The sequence below is a fragment of the Dipodomys merriami genome, unplaced genomic scaffold, assembly GCF_024711535.1.
Source record: "Dipodomys merriami isolate MVZ:Mamm:240054 unplaced genomic scaffold, mDipMer1.0.p SCAF_19, whole genome shotgun sequence".
In the NCBI taxonomy this organism is placed as follows: Eukaryota; Metazoa; Chordata; class Mammalia; order Rodentia; family Heteromyidae; genus Dipodomys; species Dipodomys merriami.
In genome coordinates this window covers 19,203,957-19,220,671 of record NW_027203270.1, presented here as the reverse complement: position 1 = coordinate 19,220,671, position 16,715 = coordinate 19,203,957, and the positions used below count along the sequence as shown (strand labels likewise).

General features: G+C 50.1%; 1 protein-coding gene across 3 annotated transcripts in view; it reads left to right on the top strand.

Moving 5' to 3' along the window:
• The window catches only part of Slc5a10 (solute carrier family 5 member 10), a 61,070-nt gene that overhangs the window by 1,451 nt on the left and 42,904 nt on the right, over positions 1 to 16,715 (top strand). The window contains exons 2-8 of one of the 3 annotated variants that reach the window (XM_070027601.1): positions 3,581 to 3,756; positions 9,136 to 9,207; positions 9,598 to 9,702; positions 9,985 to 10,044; positions 10,792 to 10,896; positions 15,815 to 15,920; positions 16,258 to 16,338. In XM_070027601.1, coding sequence (XP_069883702.1) covers positions 3,643 to 3,756; positions 9,136 to 9,207; positions 9,598 to 9,702; positions 9,985 to 10,044; positions 10,792 to 10,896; positions 15,815 to 15,920; positions 16,258 to 16,338 — 643 coding nt within the window. In that variant the 5' untranslated portion in view covers positions 3,581 to 3,642. Of the gene's footprint in view, positions 1 to 3,504; positions 3,757 to 4,245; positions 6,849 to 9,135; positions 9,208 to 9,597; positions 9,703 to 9,984; positions 10,045 to 10,791; positions 10,897 to 15,814; positions 15,921 to 16,257; positions 16,339 to 16,715 lie in introns of those variants that run through there. The other 2 variants (XM_070027602.1, XM_070027603.1) reach the window with 2 other exon arrangements.

Genomic DNA, 16,715 nt, shown 5'->3' with positions numbered 1-16,715 from the left:
TCTTAAAGTACATAGATAACAGGGATTGAAACACACACACACACACACACATACACACACACACACACTTTTTTTTTTTTTTTTTTTTTTTTTTTACTGTTTTCAGAGTTTAAAGTAAGTTATCCTAGGGCTGGGAAGGTGGCTCAGTGGTAGAGTGCTTGCCTTGCATGCATGAGGCCCTGGGTTCGATTCCTCAGCACCACATAAGAAGAAAAAGATGGAAGTGGGGCTGAGGCTCAAGTGGTAGAGCGCTAGTCTACAGTTGAAGAGCTGAAGGACAGCGCCTAAGCCCAGAGTTCAGGCCCCACTACCAGAAAAAAAAAAAAAAGTTATCCTAGCTCGGTGCCGATGGCTCACACCTGTAATCCTAGCTAGTCAGGAGACTGAGATCTGAGGATCACGGTTCAAAGCCAGCCAGAGCAGAAAAGTCTGTGAGACTCTGATCTCCAATTAACCACTAGAAAACCGGAAGTGGCACTGTGGTTCAAGAGGTAGAGCACTCACCTTGAGCTGAAGAGTGCAGGGACAGCGCCCAGGCCCAGAGGTCAAGCCCCTCAACCGACAAAAAAATAAAAATAAAAGTTATCCTGATGCCTTCTTGTAGCTGAAGAGTGATTCATGCTATTTTGCCAGTCCTGGGGCTTACACTCAGGAACTGAGAGCTGTCTGTGAGCTTCCAGCTTTTTCTGTGTATGTGGTATCAAGGAATTGAAACCAGGGCTTCATTCATGCTAGTCAAGCACTCTACCACTCTACCACTAAGCCACATTCCCAGCCCCATGCTGCATTTTTTTTCAATGATGTCAGTGTGTGTGTGTGTGTGTGTGCGCGCGCATTTTTTCCTTTGGTGCCAGTCTGGGGCTTGAGCTCAGGGCCTGGATGCTATCCCTGAGCTTTTTTGCTCAAGGCTAACACTTCACTGCTTGAGCCACAGTTCCACTTCCGGTTTTGTTTTGGTTTTGGTTTTGGTTTTGGTGTTTAACTGGAAAAAAGAATATTGTGAGCTTTCTGCCTGCGTTGGCTTTGAACTTCAATCCTCAGATCTCAGCCTCCTGAGTAGCTAGGATTATAGGTGTGCACAACTGTGCCCTGTTCTTTCTGTGGGTTCTTGAGTTTATCCAGCTTGGAGTTCATTGTGCTGCTTGGAGGTATATATCATATTTTCATCCAGAGGATTTGAGGGCTGCAATTTATTTCAGTACTTTTCCTACTTTGGACAAGGAGAGGTCTGGATTAGGAGGATGTGAGTGCCAAGTTGCTGAGCCTGAATGCAAGAGGGAAACTGTGGAATGGGCACCTGACATAAGCATCCAAGAGCTCAGCCACTCAAGCCTAAAGGGACCTGGCTGGAAAGGAAGGCAGGAGGTAATGGAACACATAAAGGCACAGGTGCTGGGCACAGGAGGGCATACAGGAAGGGTTAGCCATCTAGGATTGCTTGTGTGACAGAAAAGTGAGTTTTCTCTCTACTCCTCTCATTCTTAGTGTCTATCTACCTATCTAAAATGTGCTGTATTTTTTAAAGTACCATCATCACCAGGCATTGGGGGCTCATGCCTGTAATCATAGCTACTCAGGAGGCTGAGATCTGAGGATCACGGCTCAAGGCCAGCCTGGGCAAGAAAGTCTATGAGGCACTTAGCTCCAATTAGCCACCAGAAAACTGGGAGTGGATCTGTGGCTCAAAGGGCTAGAGGCTAGCCTTGAGCAAAAGAGCTAAGGGATAGCACCCAGGCCCTGAGTTCAAGGACCAGGACCAGCAAAAAAAAAGAAAGAAACAGAGGGAGGGAGGAAGGAAAGAAGGAAGGAAGGAAGGAAAGAGAAAGAAAGAAAGAAAGAAAGAAAGAAAGAAAGAAAGAAAGAAAGAAAGAAAGAAAGGAAGGAAGGAAGGAAGGAAGGAAGGAAGGAAGGAAGGAAGAAAGAAAGAAAGAAAAAAGAAAACCATCATCTATGTTATTACATAAAGCCCTCACTTTTCATGGACATGGTTTTCCATGTCAAGGACTTTTTTTTGCCAGTCCTGGGACTTGAACTCAGAGCCTGGGCTCTGTCCCTGCACTTCTTTTTGCTCAAGGCTAGCACTCTACCACTTGAGCCACAGTACTACTTTTGGCTTTTTCTGTTTAAGTGGTACTGAGGAATCTAACTCAGGGCTTTATGGATGCTAGGAAAGCACTCTACCACTAAGCCACACTCCCAGCCTGATAGGGACTTTTTGTGGTTCACTCAGTGCCCAACGCCAAACTGGATGAAGGCAAGCAGAGCGGGGACGGATTTTCTATCAGTAGTAACTCAATTTTCCCTCCTCAGTCTGGTCCTGTGGAGAAATTAATCTTTACCCTGGCTCAGCATTTCCCAGTAACAAGCAAGTTGGATTTGTAGGGCAACATGTTCCCAGCAGCCACTCATTAACACTTCTGGAAGGACTGCATGCAGGTTAAACTCCTACAGAGCCGTGAGCCGTGTCGCAGAGCAGAGATGGGAGAGGCGGCCAGTCCATCTGTGCACCCCACCCTCACGTGTGAATCCAAATGCAATCAGAGTTGTCCCTGATTCACAGGGGAAATGGGTTAAGATCTGCAGGGAAATCCAGCTCCTCTGCCCCTCACACAGCTTCCAGGACTCAGCCGGGGTGACATCACCCGTGCTGCAGAATAGCCCTGAGCATGAAATGGGAACATGTGCAGGAGCAGGAAGCATGTTCCATGGTGTGATAGACGGTGGATCCCTTCACCCTGCTGTTCCAGGCAGACTAGAATCTGAGTGGATGGTCACATGGAGGGGCTTGGCACATCTCACTGAGCTATAAAAAGAGCCAAAATGTTCACAGCAGGACTTAAATTGCATGACATAGGGACATTTCTGAGATTGGCAGGAGTGACCATTCTGAGTCCTCAGTTTGCTCACAGTCTGATGGCTACAGATGACATAGCTTCCCATTATGATGATTATCACCAAAGGGAGACATCTGTCCCAATGCCCTGTGCTACTTTTACTAATGCTTCTTCTTTTTCTCCTTTTTTTTTTTTCTTGTACCAGTCATGGGGTTTGAACTCAGGGTCCTGGGCACTGTCCCTGAGCTTTTGTGCTCAAAGCTAGCGCTCTAGCACTTGAGCCATAGCTCCACTTCTGGCTTCTTTTGGTAGTTAATTAGGGACAAGAATCTCACAGATTTTCCTACCTGGCTTAAAACTGCAACCCTCAGACCTCAACTTCCTGAGTAGCTAGGATTGAAGATATAAGCCACACCATGCATGGGTGTGCCAGCAAACACCCCCATCCTTCTTATACAAATTAAATATAGAACAATCCAGCTACTAGGCAACTGGGCCTTCTCTTTCTAGGACTTTAACATTTCCTTCAAATGCATTAAACTCCCTTTCTCTCTCCCCCTCCATCCCCTCCTCCTGCCCAGCCTCCTCCTCCAGCTCACCCAGCTCCTGCTCTGGGATTTGCCCACCACGAGGGCAGCAAAAGAGACAAAACTGCCCTTTGAAGCAATTGCTCTGCATGCGGCCACATCGTGGGCTGGAGGTGCCACCATCTCGGTTGGTTTAATGATCAATTCATTCCTGCTCAGAAAGCCCTTCCTGACCTGGCTGTCCTCAGTCGTCTGGACTTGGCAGTGGTGCTCACTACAGAATGACTGCCGACAACTCTACCGATGGCCTCCATGTTCCCGGGCCACAGCTGAGCGTGACTGACATCGTGGTCATTGCAGTTTATTTTGCCCTGAACGTGGCCGTGGGCATATGGGTGAGAAAATCTGTGGTGGCAGCCAGCTTGGCTGGGGGGGAGGGAGGCACGGCACGAGGGCTCACATGTCTCTGGAGTGTGTGCATTGTATCACCTGGGGCCTGCTACCTACACATAATTACCATCCCAGGGATTCCCCAGCTGCACCCAGAGGTGCTAAATCAGAACCAGAGCTAGGACCTAGGCCCTAGCTCTAACTCAGAAGCCCCTTTTCTCCCCCTGGAGAAGGGATAGGTGTTTTGACCCAGTCAGAGATTCCAATGACTGTCAGTACCCTTTATGTAGGCCCAATGCCAAGCCTGTGCCTGGATCCCATGCCCCCACAGCCCTCTGAGGAAGAGCAATGGTATAGGTGAAGAAACTGAAGCAGTAGAGGAGAGGCGTGGGGGGGGTGAGGGGAAGAGCAGAATTCATATGCTGAATTTCAAGGTGCTGCTGCAGAAAGTGGATCCAACCTGCCAGCCCTGCTTCACCTCACCAGCTCTGTCTAGCTGGTAAGGTCCTCTTTCTGGGTCCCAGAAGTGCCCAGGTAGTGTCCTGAACAGGACATTCTGTCAAGGGATGTGAGTATACATCCTACCTCCTGGAACCCCTAGACTGACACTAAGAGCTAGGGGACTAGAGACTGGTCATGCCCCCTCAGCATCTGAGCCTCAGCATCTCCTACCGCATGGTGGGAGATCTCCATGAAAAGGGCCTCGCCAGGATAGGACCTAAAGTGGTAGGGGTGCCAGGGAGATGTGGCTGCAGTGGTGATGGCAGCAGAAGCAGTGGATGGAGATGGCCGAGATGGTGGAGATGGTGAGAGAGCTGCAGAAGTGGGGGAGGGGGCTGTAGAGTGGTGGTGGCTGAGATGGTGGAAATTGTGGTGGAGGTGTTGGAGTGGAGAAGATATGGACTTTAATTGAGGCTTTGGTGGAAGTGGCGGAGGCAATGATGGTGGAGATGATGGTGATCACACTGGTAGTAGAAGCAGTAATTAACATAATAATGATATGATTCCATTTAAACCATAAGTGGCCCCCGTGCTGACCTGTGCAAAGCCAGGTTCTAGTCCTGCTCTGCTCTGTGTAGCCATACTGAGCTGTTGGAGCTTGTTTATTTTTACAAACTAATGGTTATAGTGTTCCTGCACCGAGCAGGCCTTTAGTGACGTTTTACCCACAACAGCATGTTTTCACTTTGTCTCTTTGTCACATTTTGGTAATTCTTGCAACATCACAACCCTTCATATGACTGTTTTTTGTTTGTTTTTTCCTGCTGTGGCAATCTGTGACTGGTGGTCTTAGACATTAGTATTGTAAGCGTTTTAGAGGGGTGACAGGAGCTGTGACCATGTGAGTGGGTAAACTTGGCACATCTGGACAGGGTATGTCCTGACTGTTCCACAGGCCAGCTGTTCCCCACTCCTCCCCCTACTTCCCGAGACACGATATTGAAATGGGGCAAATTAATAACCTGCAGTAGCCTCTTGAGTGTTCAAGTGGAGGTAAGAGTGGCACAGCAGTCACTTTAAATCAAAAGCTAGAAATGATTAAGCTAGTGGCAAAGACTGAGGGAGCCGGGCGGTCTGGAAGCCAGGCTGCCTGCCCTGAATGGTTCAGAAATCAAGCTGCTCTAGCAGCCAGCATGCATTAGATGTGAAAGGGAAACAGTGACAACTGCCATGGAGAAGGTTCTAGTGGCCTGAATAGACCAGAAAGCAGCCACCCTGAAGTGCTCCCTGAAGACCCATCCAAAGCTAGGCCCTAATTCTCTCTGGTTTTATGAAAGCTGTGAAAACAAGGAAGGGTAGAAGAGAGGTATGAGCTGGCAGAGGTCTTCCTGAGTTGTAAGTAAACACACACACACCCCACACACAGCCTGCAGCACAGGTGGTAAAACACTGGGTGTGACTCAGAAGATGCAGGGGCCACCCAGAACCCCAGGGGTTCAATGCAGCTGAAGCAGCCTTGCATTGAAGGAAGACCCAGCCAGTACTTGCACCACCAGAGTGAGGTCAATGCTGGGCTTCAAAGCTGCATAGCATGGGGTTTCTTCCCTTGTTAGGGCTGAGGCAGTGGTGGCCTGAACTGAAGGCCATATTCACAGCCATGTGACAAAGCTGGGCCTTAAGAACTATACTCACAACAAGGTTCAGGCCTGTAATTCTAGCTACTTAAGATCTGAGCATCAAAGACAACCAGGGAAGGAAAGTCTTTGAGACTCTTATCTCCAGTGAGCCACCAAAAAGTCAGAAATGGAAGGAGCTGTGGCTCAGGTGGTAGAGTGCTATCCTTGAGCAAAAGAAGTTCAGCACCCAAGCTTTGAGTTCAAACCCCAGGACTGTCAACAAAACAAAACAAAAAGTCAGAAATGGAAATGTGGCTCAAATAATAAAGTACTAGTCTTGAGCAAAAAAAAAAAAAAAAAAAAAAGACAGCATGCAGGTCCTGAGTTCAAGCCTCAGAACCAATGAAAAAACAAAACAACAAAACAATCAGAACAACAAAAAAAGTGAGGGAGAGAGCCGTTGATAAAGTTAATCTGATTAATATATGCACATGTGAATTACCATGATGAAAACTCCCTTGTACAATTAATATACCTTTTAAAAAAGGAACAAAAAGGTCTGGGAAGGTGGCTCAGTGGTAGAGCGCTTGCCTTGCATGCATGAGGTCCTGGGTTCGATTCCTCAGCACCATGTAAGCAAGAAGAAAAAAGCCGGAATTGGCGCTGTGGCTCAATTGGTAGAGCACTCTCCTTGAGCTGAAGAGCTGAGGAACAGCGCCCAGGCCCAGAGTTCGAGGCCCACGACCAACAACAAAAAAAAAAAACCTGTTGAAATTATTTTAAGAAGGAAGTGTCAATTTACACTAATACAAAATTAAAATTATATGAAAAAGAATCAAAGTGGGGGGACCTAGGAGATCGTTGGAGGGGGGGAATTTGATTGACTGCATTGCATGCATGGATGGAAGTATCACAATGAACTCCCCCGTTGTATAACTCATAATTTGGATGCTTAATTAGATTTTTTAAATTTTATAACAGAGACAAAAAAGAGAAAAAGAATCTTTAATTGCTGCTCACTGTGGAATGTTCCCCAAGAGGTAAAAATCCAGATTTGTTTTGTCCACACAAGACAACATTGTAGTTGTCAGTGGTTTCTGTAGATAGTCTGGCTGAGTGTTATATGTCAGACCTAACCTAGATTTTCCCCACAGCCCTTCAGTCCCCCTGGTGGGTAACTTGAACAACATCCTAACAGGACAGTTTGTTCAAAGTTGCAGAGTGTTTTTGTTGTTGCTGTTGTTTGTTTGTTTGTTTGTAGAGTTAGTGCCCTCAGCATTAATTGGACTGTTCTTGGGACACTGCCCTTAGAACTGTTGTTACTGTCTAAACAGAGAAGAGCTGGTGCCGGTTCACAGACCTCATGAGGAGGCTGCCCGGGCATTATGAGTGGACCCCTTCCCAGCCTCGTCAGCCTTTTTTATTTTCATTGGTTTGGTCACAGACAGGACCAGCCCTGGCTCAGAGCACAGCCACAGCCTGACCTACTTTGTCCTAATAGTCAGAAATGGTCTTTATGGACAAGTTTGAAATGTGTGCATGCAGCCATGGATTGATGTCAAGCTAAAACCATGAGACTGCAAAAGAAACACAAAGCAATGGAGTCACTGAAACCTGTCTGAATGATGAGACCAGAACCCATGATGATGCAAACTGAGAGTTCTGCTCCAACGCCCAAAACAGAGATTGCTAATCACCCAAGCTTCTGTTCTATGTCTCAACACACCAGGCTGAAAACCTAAACAGCCACTTACCCTAAAGTGCCACATGTTTGGGGACCTTCCAAGGAAGATTCCAGATTTCCCAGCCAGCTAGTTTCAGTTAACACAAGGATCCTTCCCATGAAGGTGACTGAAGTCACTTGCTGATACACAGCTATTTTCCCTGTCTCTGTGACACAAGAAAAGTAACTTTGAAATCACTCGTCTGCTTTGTGGGATGTTTCCTGTTTAGAAAACCAACCTGTTCTGTTAATAGGAGCAGCTATTCCAATTAAGATCATGAAACTAATTGTTGTAATGAGGCAAAATTCACATAGTAGAATTCACCTGGGTTTTTTTTCTTCTTTACTGGTATGTATCAATTGTACAAGAAGATTTCATTGTGACATGTCTGCCTTGCCATGATTGTGTATAACTCACGGTATTTAGGACAGGTAACTCCTGTGCAACTATTCCTTTTATCTAACTCCCTTATTATTTCATTCCCCTCACTACAGAAGGAAAGTCTGTGCTTATTTGCTATCACTCCTCAATCTTCCCTCTCTCCCCACCCTGGAACTACAAATCTGCTTCCTGTCTCTGAGACTAACCTGTTCTGAACATGTCCTATAAATGGAATCAAACACTTTGTGGCTTTTTATGTCTGTTTTCTTTCGCTTAGCATCATGGTTTCAAGGTACATCCAAGTTGTAGCATGTGTTAGAATGTAATTCCTTCTTTATTTTTTCTTGGCATCAGGAGTGGGATAAATTTAATCTTTCTGATAACTGTGTAATATTCACTGTGTGGTTATACCATAGTCTATAGAGGCATTCATTAGCTGGGGGACATTTAGACTGTTTCCACTTTTATCTACTACAAACAAAACAGCTGTGAATGTTCCTATGCAAGTCTTTCATTCTCAGTTCTGTCGTGCATATAGCTCAGAATACAATTATGGACTATATGGTACTCTGTGTGCATGTGTATGTGTGTGTGTGCACGCGCACACGCGCTCGCAAATGCACACCCATGCTGTCCTGAGGCTTGCACTCAGATCCTAGGCATTGTCCCTGAGCTTTTGTGCTCAAAAGTAGCATGCTACCACTTGAGCAGAAAAGGAGAGCACTTGCCTTGCATGCATGAGGCCCTGGGTTTGATTCCTCAGCACCACATAAGCAAAAAAGAAAAAAGCCAGAAGTGGAGCTGTGGCTCAAGTGGTAGAGCTCTAGCCTTGAGCTGAAGAGCTGAGGGACAGTGCCCAGGCCCAGAGTTCAGGCTCCATGACCAGACCCCCAAAAAAATTAAAAAAAAAAAAAAAGCCAGAAGTGCCGGGCCTCATGCATGCAAGGCAAGTGCTCTACCACTGAGCCACCTTCCCAGCCCCACTTCTGGCTTTTTTGTGAGAAGAGTCTTATAGAGTTTCCTTCCCATGCTGGCTTTGAAACTCAAAACTCAGATCTCAGCCTCCTAGGTAGCTAGAAGTATAAGCTGAGCCATCACCACTTGTTTTTGTTTCTTCTTTGAGGTGCCACCACACCTTCTCCCACAGCAGCGAAGCATTGTATAGTCCCATCAGCAATGCACAAAGTTCTAATATGTGCCTCTCCTTTTCTGCTCTTATAAGTCTTCTTGTCGAGCCAGCAAGAGCACAGTGAGTGGCTACTTCCTGGCAGGCCGGGACATGACATGGTGGCCGGTGAGTACACCCTGACCTCTTGGGAGTTCTCTTGTTCACTGGGCTCCATCTAACCTCCAGGTCAGCTGGCAGCTGCATCCCCGAGGTCACTTCCTGTATCATTCTCCCCTAAGGTACCCAGTGCCAGCTCAGTGGGACGGGTCTGACACTGACAGAAGATTCCCAAGCTGGGAACATAGGAAGAGGCTTCTGGAAGTTGCATAAACTTCTGTGACTATGTGTCTGAAACTTTGCTCCTTAGCAGATGGCCATGGGTCCATCAAGTCACTCCCTGCGCCTGGTATCCTCATCTGTGAAGGCGGCCTGTGGGCTGAGGGGGAGGCTGATGGGTCCATGCTGGGGCTGGGGTCATGGGTTTGCCCCTCGCTGATTTTCCTGTCTTCTCTCCAGATCGGAGCCTCCCTCTTTGCCAGCAGTGAGGGCTCTGGACTCTTCGTGGGACTTGCGGGCTCAGGAGCTGCTGGAGGCCTGGCTGTGGCAGGCTTTGAGTGGAATGTGAGTCCTGGAGGATGGGCACAGCTTGTGGGAGGCACAGACTGCAGCCAGCTTGGCTGACACTGGGGTGGGGGCGGGGAGACAGCTCCCACAAACACATGTCAGATGGTGTCTAGCAGGCTGATCTTCAGATGACACTGCTCTGGTCAGTGCAGTTGGAAGGGGGTTGCTAAGCTTGGCCCAGCCCATCTGCTGGGGGGAAGGGGCCTCCCAGGTTCTCACAAGTCAGGTGGGCCTGGGGCAGCTGCAACCTATGGTCCTCACTTGCCTCTGTCCCTCCAGGCCACATACGTGCTGCTGGCTCTGGCCTGGGTGTTCATACCCATCTACATCTCCTCTGAGGTGAGCCTATGCTGGGGCCAGAGCTGGGGGTGGGACTGTTCCCCATTGGGCCAAGTTGATACCAGTGAGCAGGACTCTTAAAACCTCATATCACAAGTTGCTGCACCATGAGGGTGAGGTTTGTTATTGGTGCAACTAACAGACCTCAGGCTGCACGTGTGGCTACTTACTTCTGCTGACCATTATGCTGCAGCTCAGCATTTATGCTCCTTCCACTCAGCACACAGATGCGCACCTAGGTGGCATCTCTGGGCTATACACCTGGACAGCATACTTTTGGTACACCTGGGCAGCACATCTGGGCTACACAACTGGGTAGCATACTTGGTGACATGTCTGCATGCATTGTCTTTAACTGCCCATTCCTTCATCCCTGGCCCTGCCTGCAGTCACTAAATCCAGTGGATTTCACTCCCTGGCCTCTTGGCCTCCCCTGTGCCAACCCTTGCAACCATCTCCCTATCAGCCTCACCATGGCTGGTCTGGATTAGTCACGCCAGCCTCCAAACTTGTCCCTCTGTTCCCAGTGGTCCTCCTTCAATGCATCCCTCCTCTCAGCCCTGAGGAGCCAGTCTCAGCCCACCACTCCTCTGCCACCAGCTCTTAGCAGTTAGAAGTCAGCCTGGAGTTCCGGCCTGGGCCAGGGCTGTAGTGGGTCTGTGGCCTTGCCTTTGCCCTCAAGAGATTCCATGGCAGGGAGAGGCAGCGATGAACACAGGCCTAGCCCTATCTTCTGTGCGCCTGCAGATCGTTACCCTGCCTGAATACATCCAGAAGCGCTTCGGAGGCCAGCGCATATGCATGTACCTGTCCGTCCTGTCCCTGCTGCTGTCTGTCTTCACCAAGATATCGGTGAGCTGCCCCCACCCCACCTCTGTCAGCATATCCCAGATCTGAGACCCCTCAAAATGACTTACCTGGCATCTTCTCATCTATTTCTGCCTTTGGTGCAGCTAAGGAAAACTGAGGCCTAGAGAGGGACAACGACTTAACCAGGTTCACACCGCAAGCATAGGACAAATGGTCCAGGACCCCTGAGGTAGAGGCTCAGATTCAGGCTCCATTGCTCTGAGGTGAGCCAGGACCTGCCACCAGAGGGCGCCAGAGCCTTGCGGTATCTGCAGTAACCCACCTCTTCCTTCTATCCTGACTAGGACAGGAGAATCCAGTGATTCCTGGGGGTAAGGGTGGAGGCCTGGCCCTGGGAATGTCAAAAGAAGGATACCCACCTAGAAAGAGTCAGAAGGAGCTCAGGAACAGGTGTCTCCGGTGGCTCACACCTGTAACCTAGCTACTCAAAAGGCTAAGATCCGAGAAAAACAATATGAAACCAACCTAGGCAGAAAAGTACACAAGACTCTAAGATACTGCTCAAGTAGTAGAGCATTAACCATAAGTAAAAACGGTAAGGGATAGCACCCAGTACACCCAGTACACACACACACACACACACACACACACACACACACACACAAAGGGATAGCACCCAGTACACACACACACACACACACACACACACACACACACACACACACACACACACACACACACACACACACACCCTCAGGCCTGTCCTGTGATGGCCTCACTTGTCTATCATAGAGTCAAGAGATTTGCTTACTCTCTAGTGGGCCTGGCCTTAGGCTACCCCTGAATTTCCTTCTTCCTGGAAGCTGGGGCTACAGTAATAGAACAAACCCTGGAAGTGTCTGGGGCCCACACAGTAGAAGGCCAATGCATAACAGGAGAAATGATTGCTGGGGGAGGGGACACTTCGAATTGGACTTCAATGAAGAAAGAGATGTGGGTGGGGAAGGGGAACAAGCAAGTGCCCAAAAGGAGTGAGATGGGGCACTGTGGGATGTCAGGACTAGACTGGTGGCCACTACGCTGGCCACTTCCCGGGATCAAATGAGAAAGGGTGTGAGGCGTGAGGACAGGGCAAATCTGAAATCATGCTTCAGCGTTCACAGACTCAGAACCAGATACCACATTTGGCTTAGGGAGGCCACCGGCTGTGCTAGAGGACTGAGGGCTGAGAGCCAAGGCTGGGGAGTTAGACTGTGAGAGGGTGAAGAGCCCAGGGCATGGGGGCATTAAGCAAGGCAGTGACAGAATCAGGTTTGCATCTTAATGCTCTTTGGAACCCCTAGTAGCCAGCCTAGAGGAGCCAGGAGGGAGGGAGGTATAGGGGAGGGGAGGCTGAGCCCTGATTCTAGTCTACTCCCATGTGGTCTCCACAGCTGAGCTGACTTCTGGGATGACAGAAGAATTTGGTTGAGTGAGAGAGTTCTCAGGGACAAAATTATAGATGAGAGTCCTGAGCGCCCTGGATCCCTGCTGGCCATCCCTTGGCTGAGGTTCCAAGGCAGAAAAACTATTTAGAGCCCAGGACTCTGCCTCCAAGCCTGAGGCCTGGCCACCACCCCACTAAACCACAACAGCCAGGACGAGGTGCTTCAGACTCTACCTCGGAATGGGGTGACTCAGGGCCCCCAACTGTAAAATGGGGAGTACCTAGTACCAGGCTGCCTGAAGAATCAGAGGGGAAGCTGGGGAGTGCTCATTGCCAAGCTTGGTCTGGGAGGAGCCTGGAGCCACCCCTGGCTCTAGCTTTGGAGTGGAGCTGTTTGAAGTGCACGCTGCCCGCCAGCCTGAGACCCTGACCTCAGCAACCACACCCCAGGAATGCCCCCAGCCCTGAAGCAGAGATCATGCAGCCTCCCTGCTGTCAGTACTGACAGCTGTCAGAGGCTCACCACTTAGCTCAGACAGGGAGACTGAGTACAGCTCCACCTCTGAGGTTCTGCACCCGTCATTTAACCTTTGGGAGATAGGGAAGCCAGGCATGATACCACAGGTCCCTTGAAGTACAGGACATTTTTGGCCAATGTGTTGTCCATCACTGACACCCAGCTACTTCACTGATGGCACCTCTTTGTCTTCTCCCCATTACACACACTGTTCCAGCCATATTGGCCTGCTTGTATTACCAAGAGCAGTCCAGCAACCCTGGAGCCCTCTTCTACCTAGTGTCCATGATTCCCTCACCTCAGTTCAAATCTCTCCTCCCTCACTCCTGCTCCAACAAGCCCAGCCATGTCACCCTTCTCTCCCTTTTTTTCATACCCTTAGCATCTTCCGTAATTGACTTAGATCATCTACTCTCTCTTTCCCCACACTTTTTGTGTGCTAGTATTGGGGCTTCAATTCAGAATCTGGGCACTGTCCCTTAGTTGTTATTTTGTTTTATGTTTTTTTCTCAAGGCTGAAGCTCTACCACTTGAACTATAGCTCTACTTCCAGCTTTTTGCTGGTTTATTGGAGGTAAGAGACTTACCTACCTGGGCTGACTTCAAACTGCTGTCCTCAGATCTCAACCTCCTGAGTAGGTGCGAGCCACCAGCACCTGGCTCCCCGTTTTCTCTTTGTTCACTGATGTGCTATTGTGTGCCTAGCACCCCTCCTGGGACTCAGTGAGGTCATACATAACAGAGATCTGAGTTTTTGTTTTGTTTTTTCTATAAAGAACCAGGTAGTAAACATTTTCAGCTTTGAGGATCACGTGGTCTCTGTCCTAATTCCTCATCTCTGCCAGCCATGGACAATATGGGCTGGGATTGAATTTGACCCACAGGCTTTCTGATCTAGGAAAACTTGTCTACAATTTATTGTGCACCTACTGTGTGTCTGGCTCTGGGTGAGCAGCCCAATCTCAGGAAGGCTTTGTAAGAAGGCAATCCTAGTGGGCAAGTGTCCGTTCTCACTCCATCTGTGCCAACTGAACCGTGGTCTGACTTTCCTCTGCACAGCTGCATGGGCAGAGCCTGCTCTGGGCAGAAGCAGAGATGGCCATATTTGGGGAGAGGACCCTCAGCAATAGCTGGTGGGGTGTAGACAGAGGATGTGGCAAAGGCAAGAGGTTCCTGTTTTGAGTGTCCAAGGGTTAGTGACAGCCTGAGCAGAAATGGCAGGATCAGGGCAGGGGGCATAGGGGATGAAATGGGAACTTGTAACCGCCAGCCAAGGGATCTCCTAGCTTCTCTGCCAATCCATGGAAGGAAGAGAGGGGCTCCAAGGAGGAAGCTGGCAAAGTAGGGTCAGGAAAGGAAACAGATGAGAGGACAGGAGCACCGGGGCAGCCCCAAATGGAGGGAAAAAACAAGGCTTCTTCAATGCATGTTGGGGTTTCAAGCTGTAGGGAGCCCCACAGGTCGGCCTCTGATGGCCAGTAATGGTACTGGATCCAAGTGCACATTCCCCATGGCAACTCAATGGTGCCAGGAGTGGGAATGCCTGCTCTCAATGCTATACTCTTCTGGGGGACTCTAGCCACAAGGTTTCTTCCCCAGGAGCTCACTGGCCCCGAGTCACGCAGCAGGCTAAAAGGGGCCTTGGCCTGTAGAAGGTGGCACAATGTTGGAATCTTGTGGTGGAGGACCAGGGGTGGGACAGTGGCAGAGGGGCGTGGCTAGCTCCTCCAGCAGGCAGCCAGTGGGTTGCAGCAGCAGAAGCCCCTGCAGGCCTGAGCCCGGGATAGTCTAGTCAGCCCGGGGCTGACTAGCCCACTGAGCAGCGGTCTAGAATAAGGTCCTGGCTTGCCTCACTGTCCTCCACCTGGGCTGCAGGTGCCTGGTGTTGTTCTTGTGACTGTCTCAGGTGTTTACCACAGTAAGCAAGTTCCTCTACTCTCTGAGCCTCTGTCCATCTGGGTCTTCAGGGAATTAGGCACTGCAGGTGCCCTTGGGCCACCAAAGGAGAGGAGCATAGAGGAGAGGAATCCCTTCAGAAGTCACCTGACTTCCTGGACCTCCATGCCAGGCCAGCAGGTGGCAGATGATGAGGACTGCAAGAAGGCCAGGTGCTACTGCCCAGCTGGTAGAAAGGGCTGTTTTTGTGTTTGCGCCACATCTGTGCCCCCATTTAACAGATGAAGGCCCAGGAAGTGAAGTGACCTGCTCAAGGCCATGTATCTGGGGCATACAGACCAGGGGTCCAGACCCAGGGCCCTGCAAACTCTTAGCTTTTCTCAGGCTGAAGCTAGCCTGGGTAAAAGGAAAGCTTCACCGGCAGAGGAGCCAGAAAGGAACGGATGATGTCTGCAGCTCTTCACTAGGACGCTCCTGGTGTCCTTGCAGAGCCTTAACTAGATACAATGCAGCGTACTACAGAGAAGAGTCAAGGTCTTGCCCCTCAACTCCCTGCCTGTGCCAGTGAAAGGAGGGAGAGAGGGCTAGGTAACCCCAGGAGAGGTCAAGATTTAGCATGAGTTGTCCACAGCCTCAGCTGGTGACGGCCACCTCGGAGTATCCTGTCTTTAGGCCCAATCCCCAGGGATAGCAACCAAATCCATCAGCACCCAAGAGTCCCTTTGGATCTTCCTATGAATTCTGCTTGGACTCTGCCTCATCTAGAATTCCCTAGGAACTGAGGGGATGGGTTCTGCCTTGCATCCCCGAGCCAGAGCCAAATAATCATACCAGATAACCACAAACTCAATAACCACACATCTGGCTGGTGGGCACTGACCACTTTAGAACTTTATTTAAACAGACAGAAACGTCCCCTGTACATATTTAACACAGCACCCAGCCAACCATGGCCAGTTTTCCTCCCACTCACAACAGCAGAGGGAGGTGGGCAGGGTCTCCCCTCTGCATCCTTGGCACCCAGGCCACACAGCCGGTCTGTGTCTAGGCTCCAAGCCCTAGATCTCAGGTGTCATGTGTCATGATAATCTCCAACTTCGGCCCCATTCTACTATCCCTAGATCGACTTGTACGCAGGCGCCCTTTTCGTGCACATCTGCCTGGGCTGGAACTTCTACCTCTCCACCATCCTCACGCTCATCATCACGGCTCTGTATACCATTGCAGGTGCGGGGACCACCTATCAGCTCACCCTGCCCCAGGGCTAACCATGGGGGGAGGGAGGAGGAGAGAGGTGCAAATGCATGAGGTGGGGGGTCACTTCCTTTTAGGGAATCAGGGGTGTCCCCTAAAGAACAGCCAGTTCTGAGCAAAGGGGATGGAGAATTGGGGCCTGGATCTGTATGCCTGGTGGACTCTACAGCTCACAGCTTGCTCAGCTAGGAAAGCACAGGGGGCACAACTAGGAGACAGGGGCCAGCCAGGAACTCTGCAGGTTGTCCATTTCCTTCTCCCCTCTCCCCTGGAACTGAGCACTCTCTCCTGCAACCGTGCTCCCCTGCAGGAGGCCTAGCCACTGTGATCTACACCGACGCTCTGCAGACAGTCATTATGGTAGTGGGAGCAGTCATCCTGGCCATCAAAGGTAAGAGCTGGGGACTGTGGCCCCTGATGGGGGTGGGGGTGTCCCAGCCCCCTGCAGGGCTCCTGAGGCAAAGCCAATAGACTGGGCTTGTTGGCTGATGGATGCTGCCTCCCTCCTGCCCACCCACGCTGTTCTGGTGTCACCACAGCGTGGTGGGAGCTGACTCAGGAACACAGGGTGGCCCTGCCGCCCTGGCTCAGGGCTGGATGAGGTACAGCTAATGGCAGGTGTGGAGACACACAATTAGGAGACCACAGAACCGCCCAGGCGGCACCTCCAATTGTTTAAAATCATGTACAAACTCCCAAGGGGTGATGCTGCCTCTGCAGACAAAGGCCAGGGAGGAGAGGGGAGTTAGGAGATTGGCCACGCCGGTG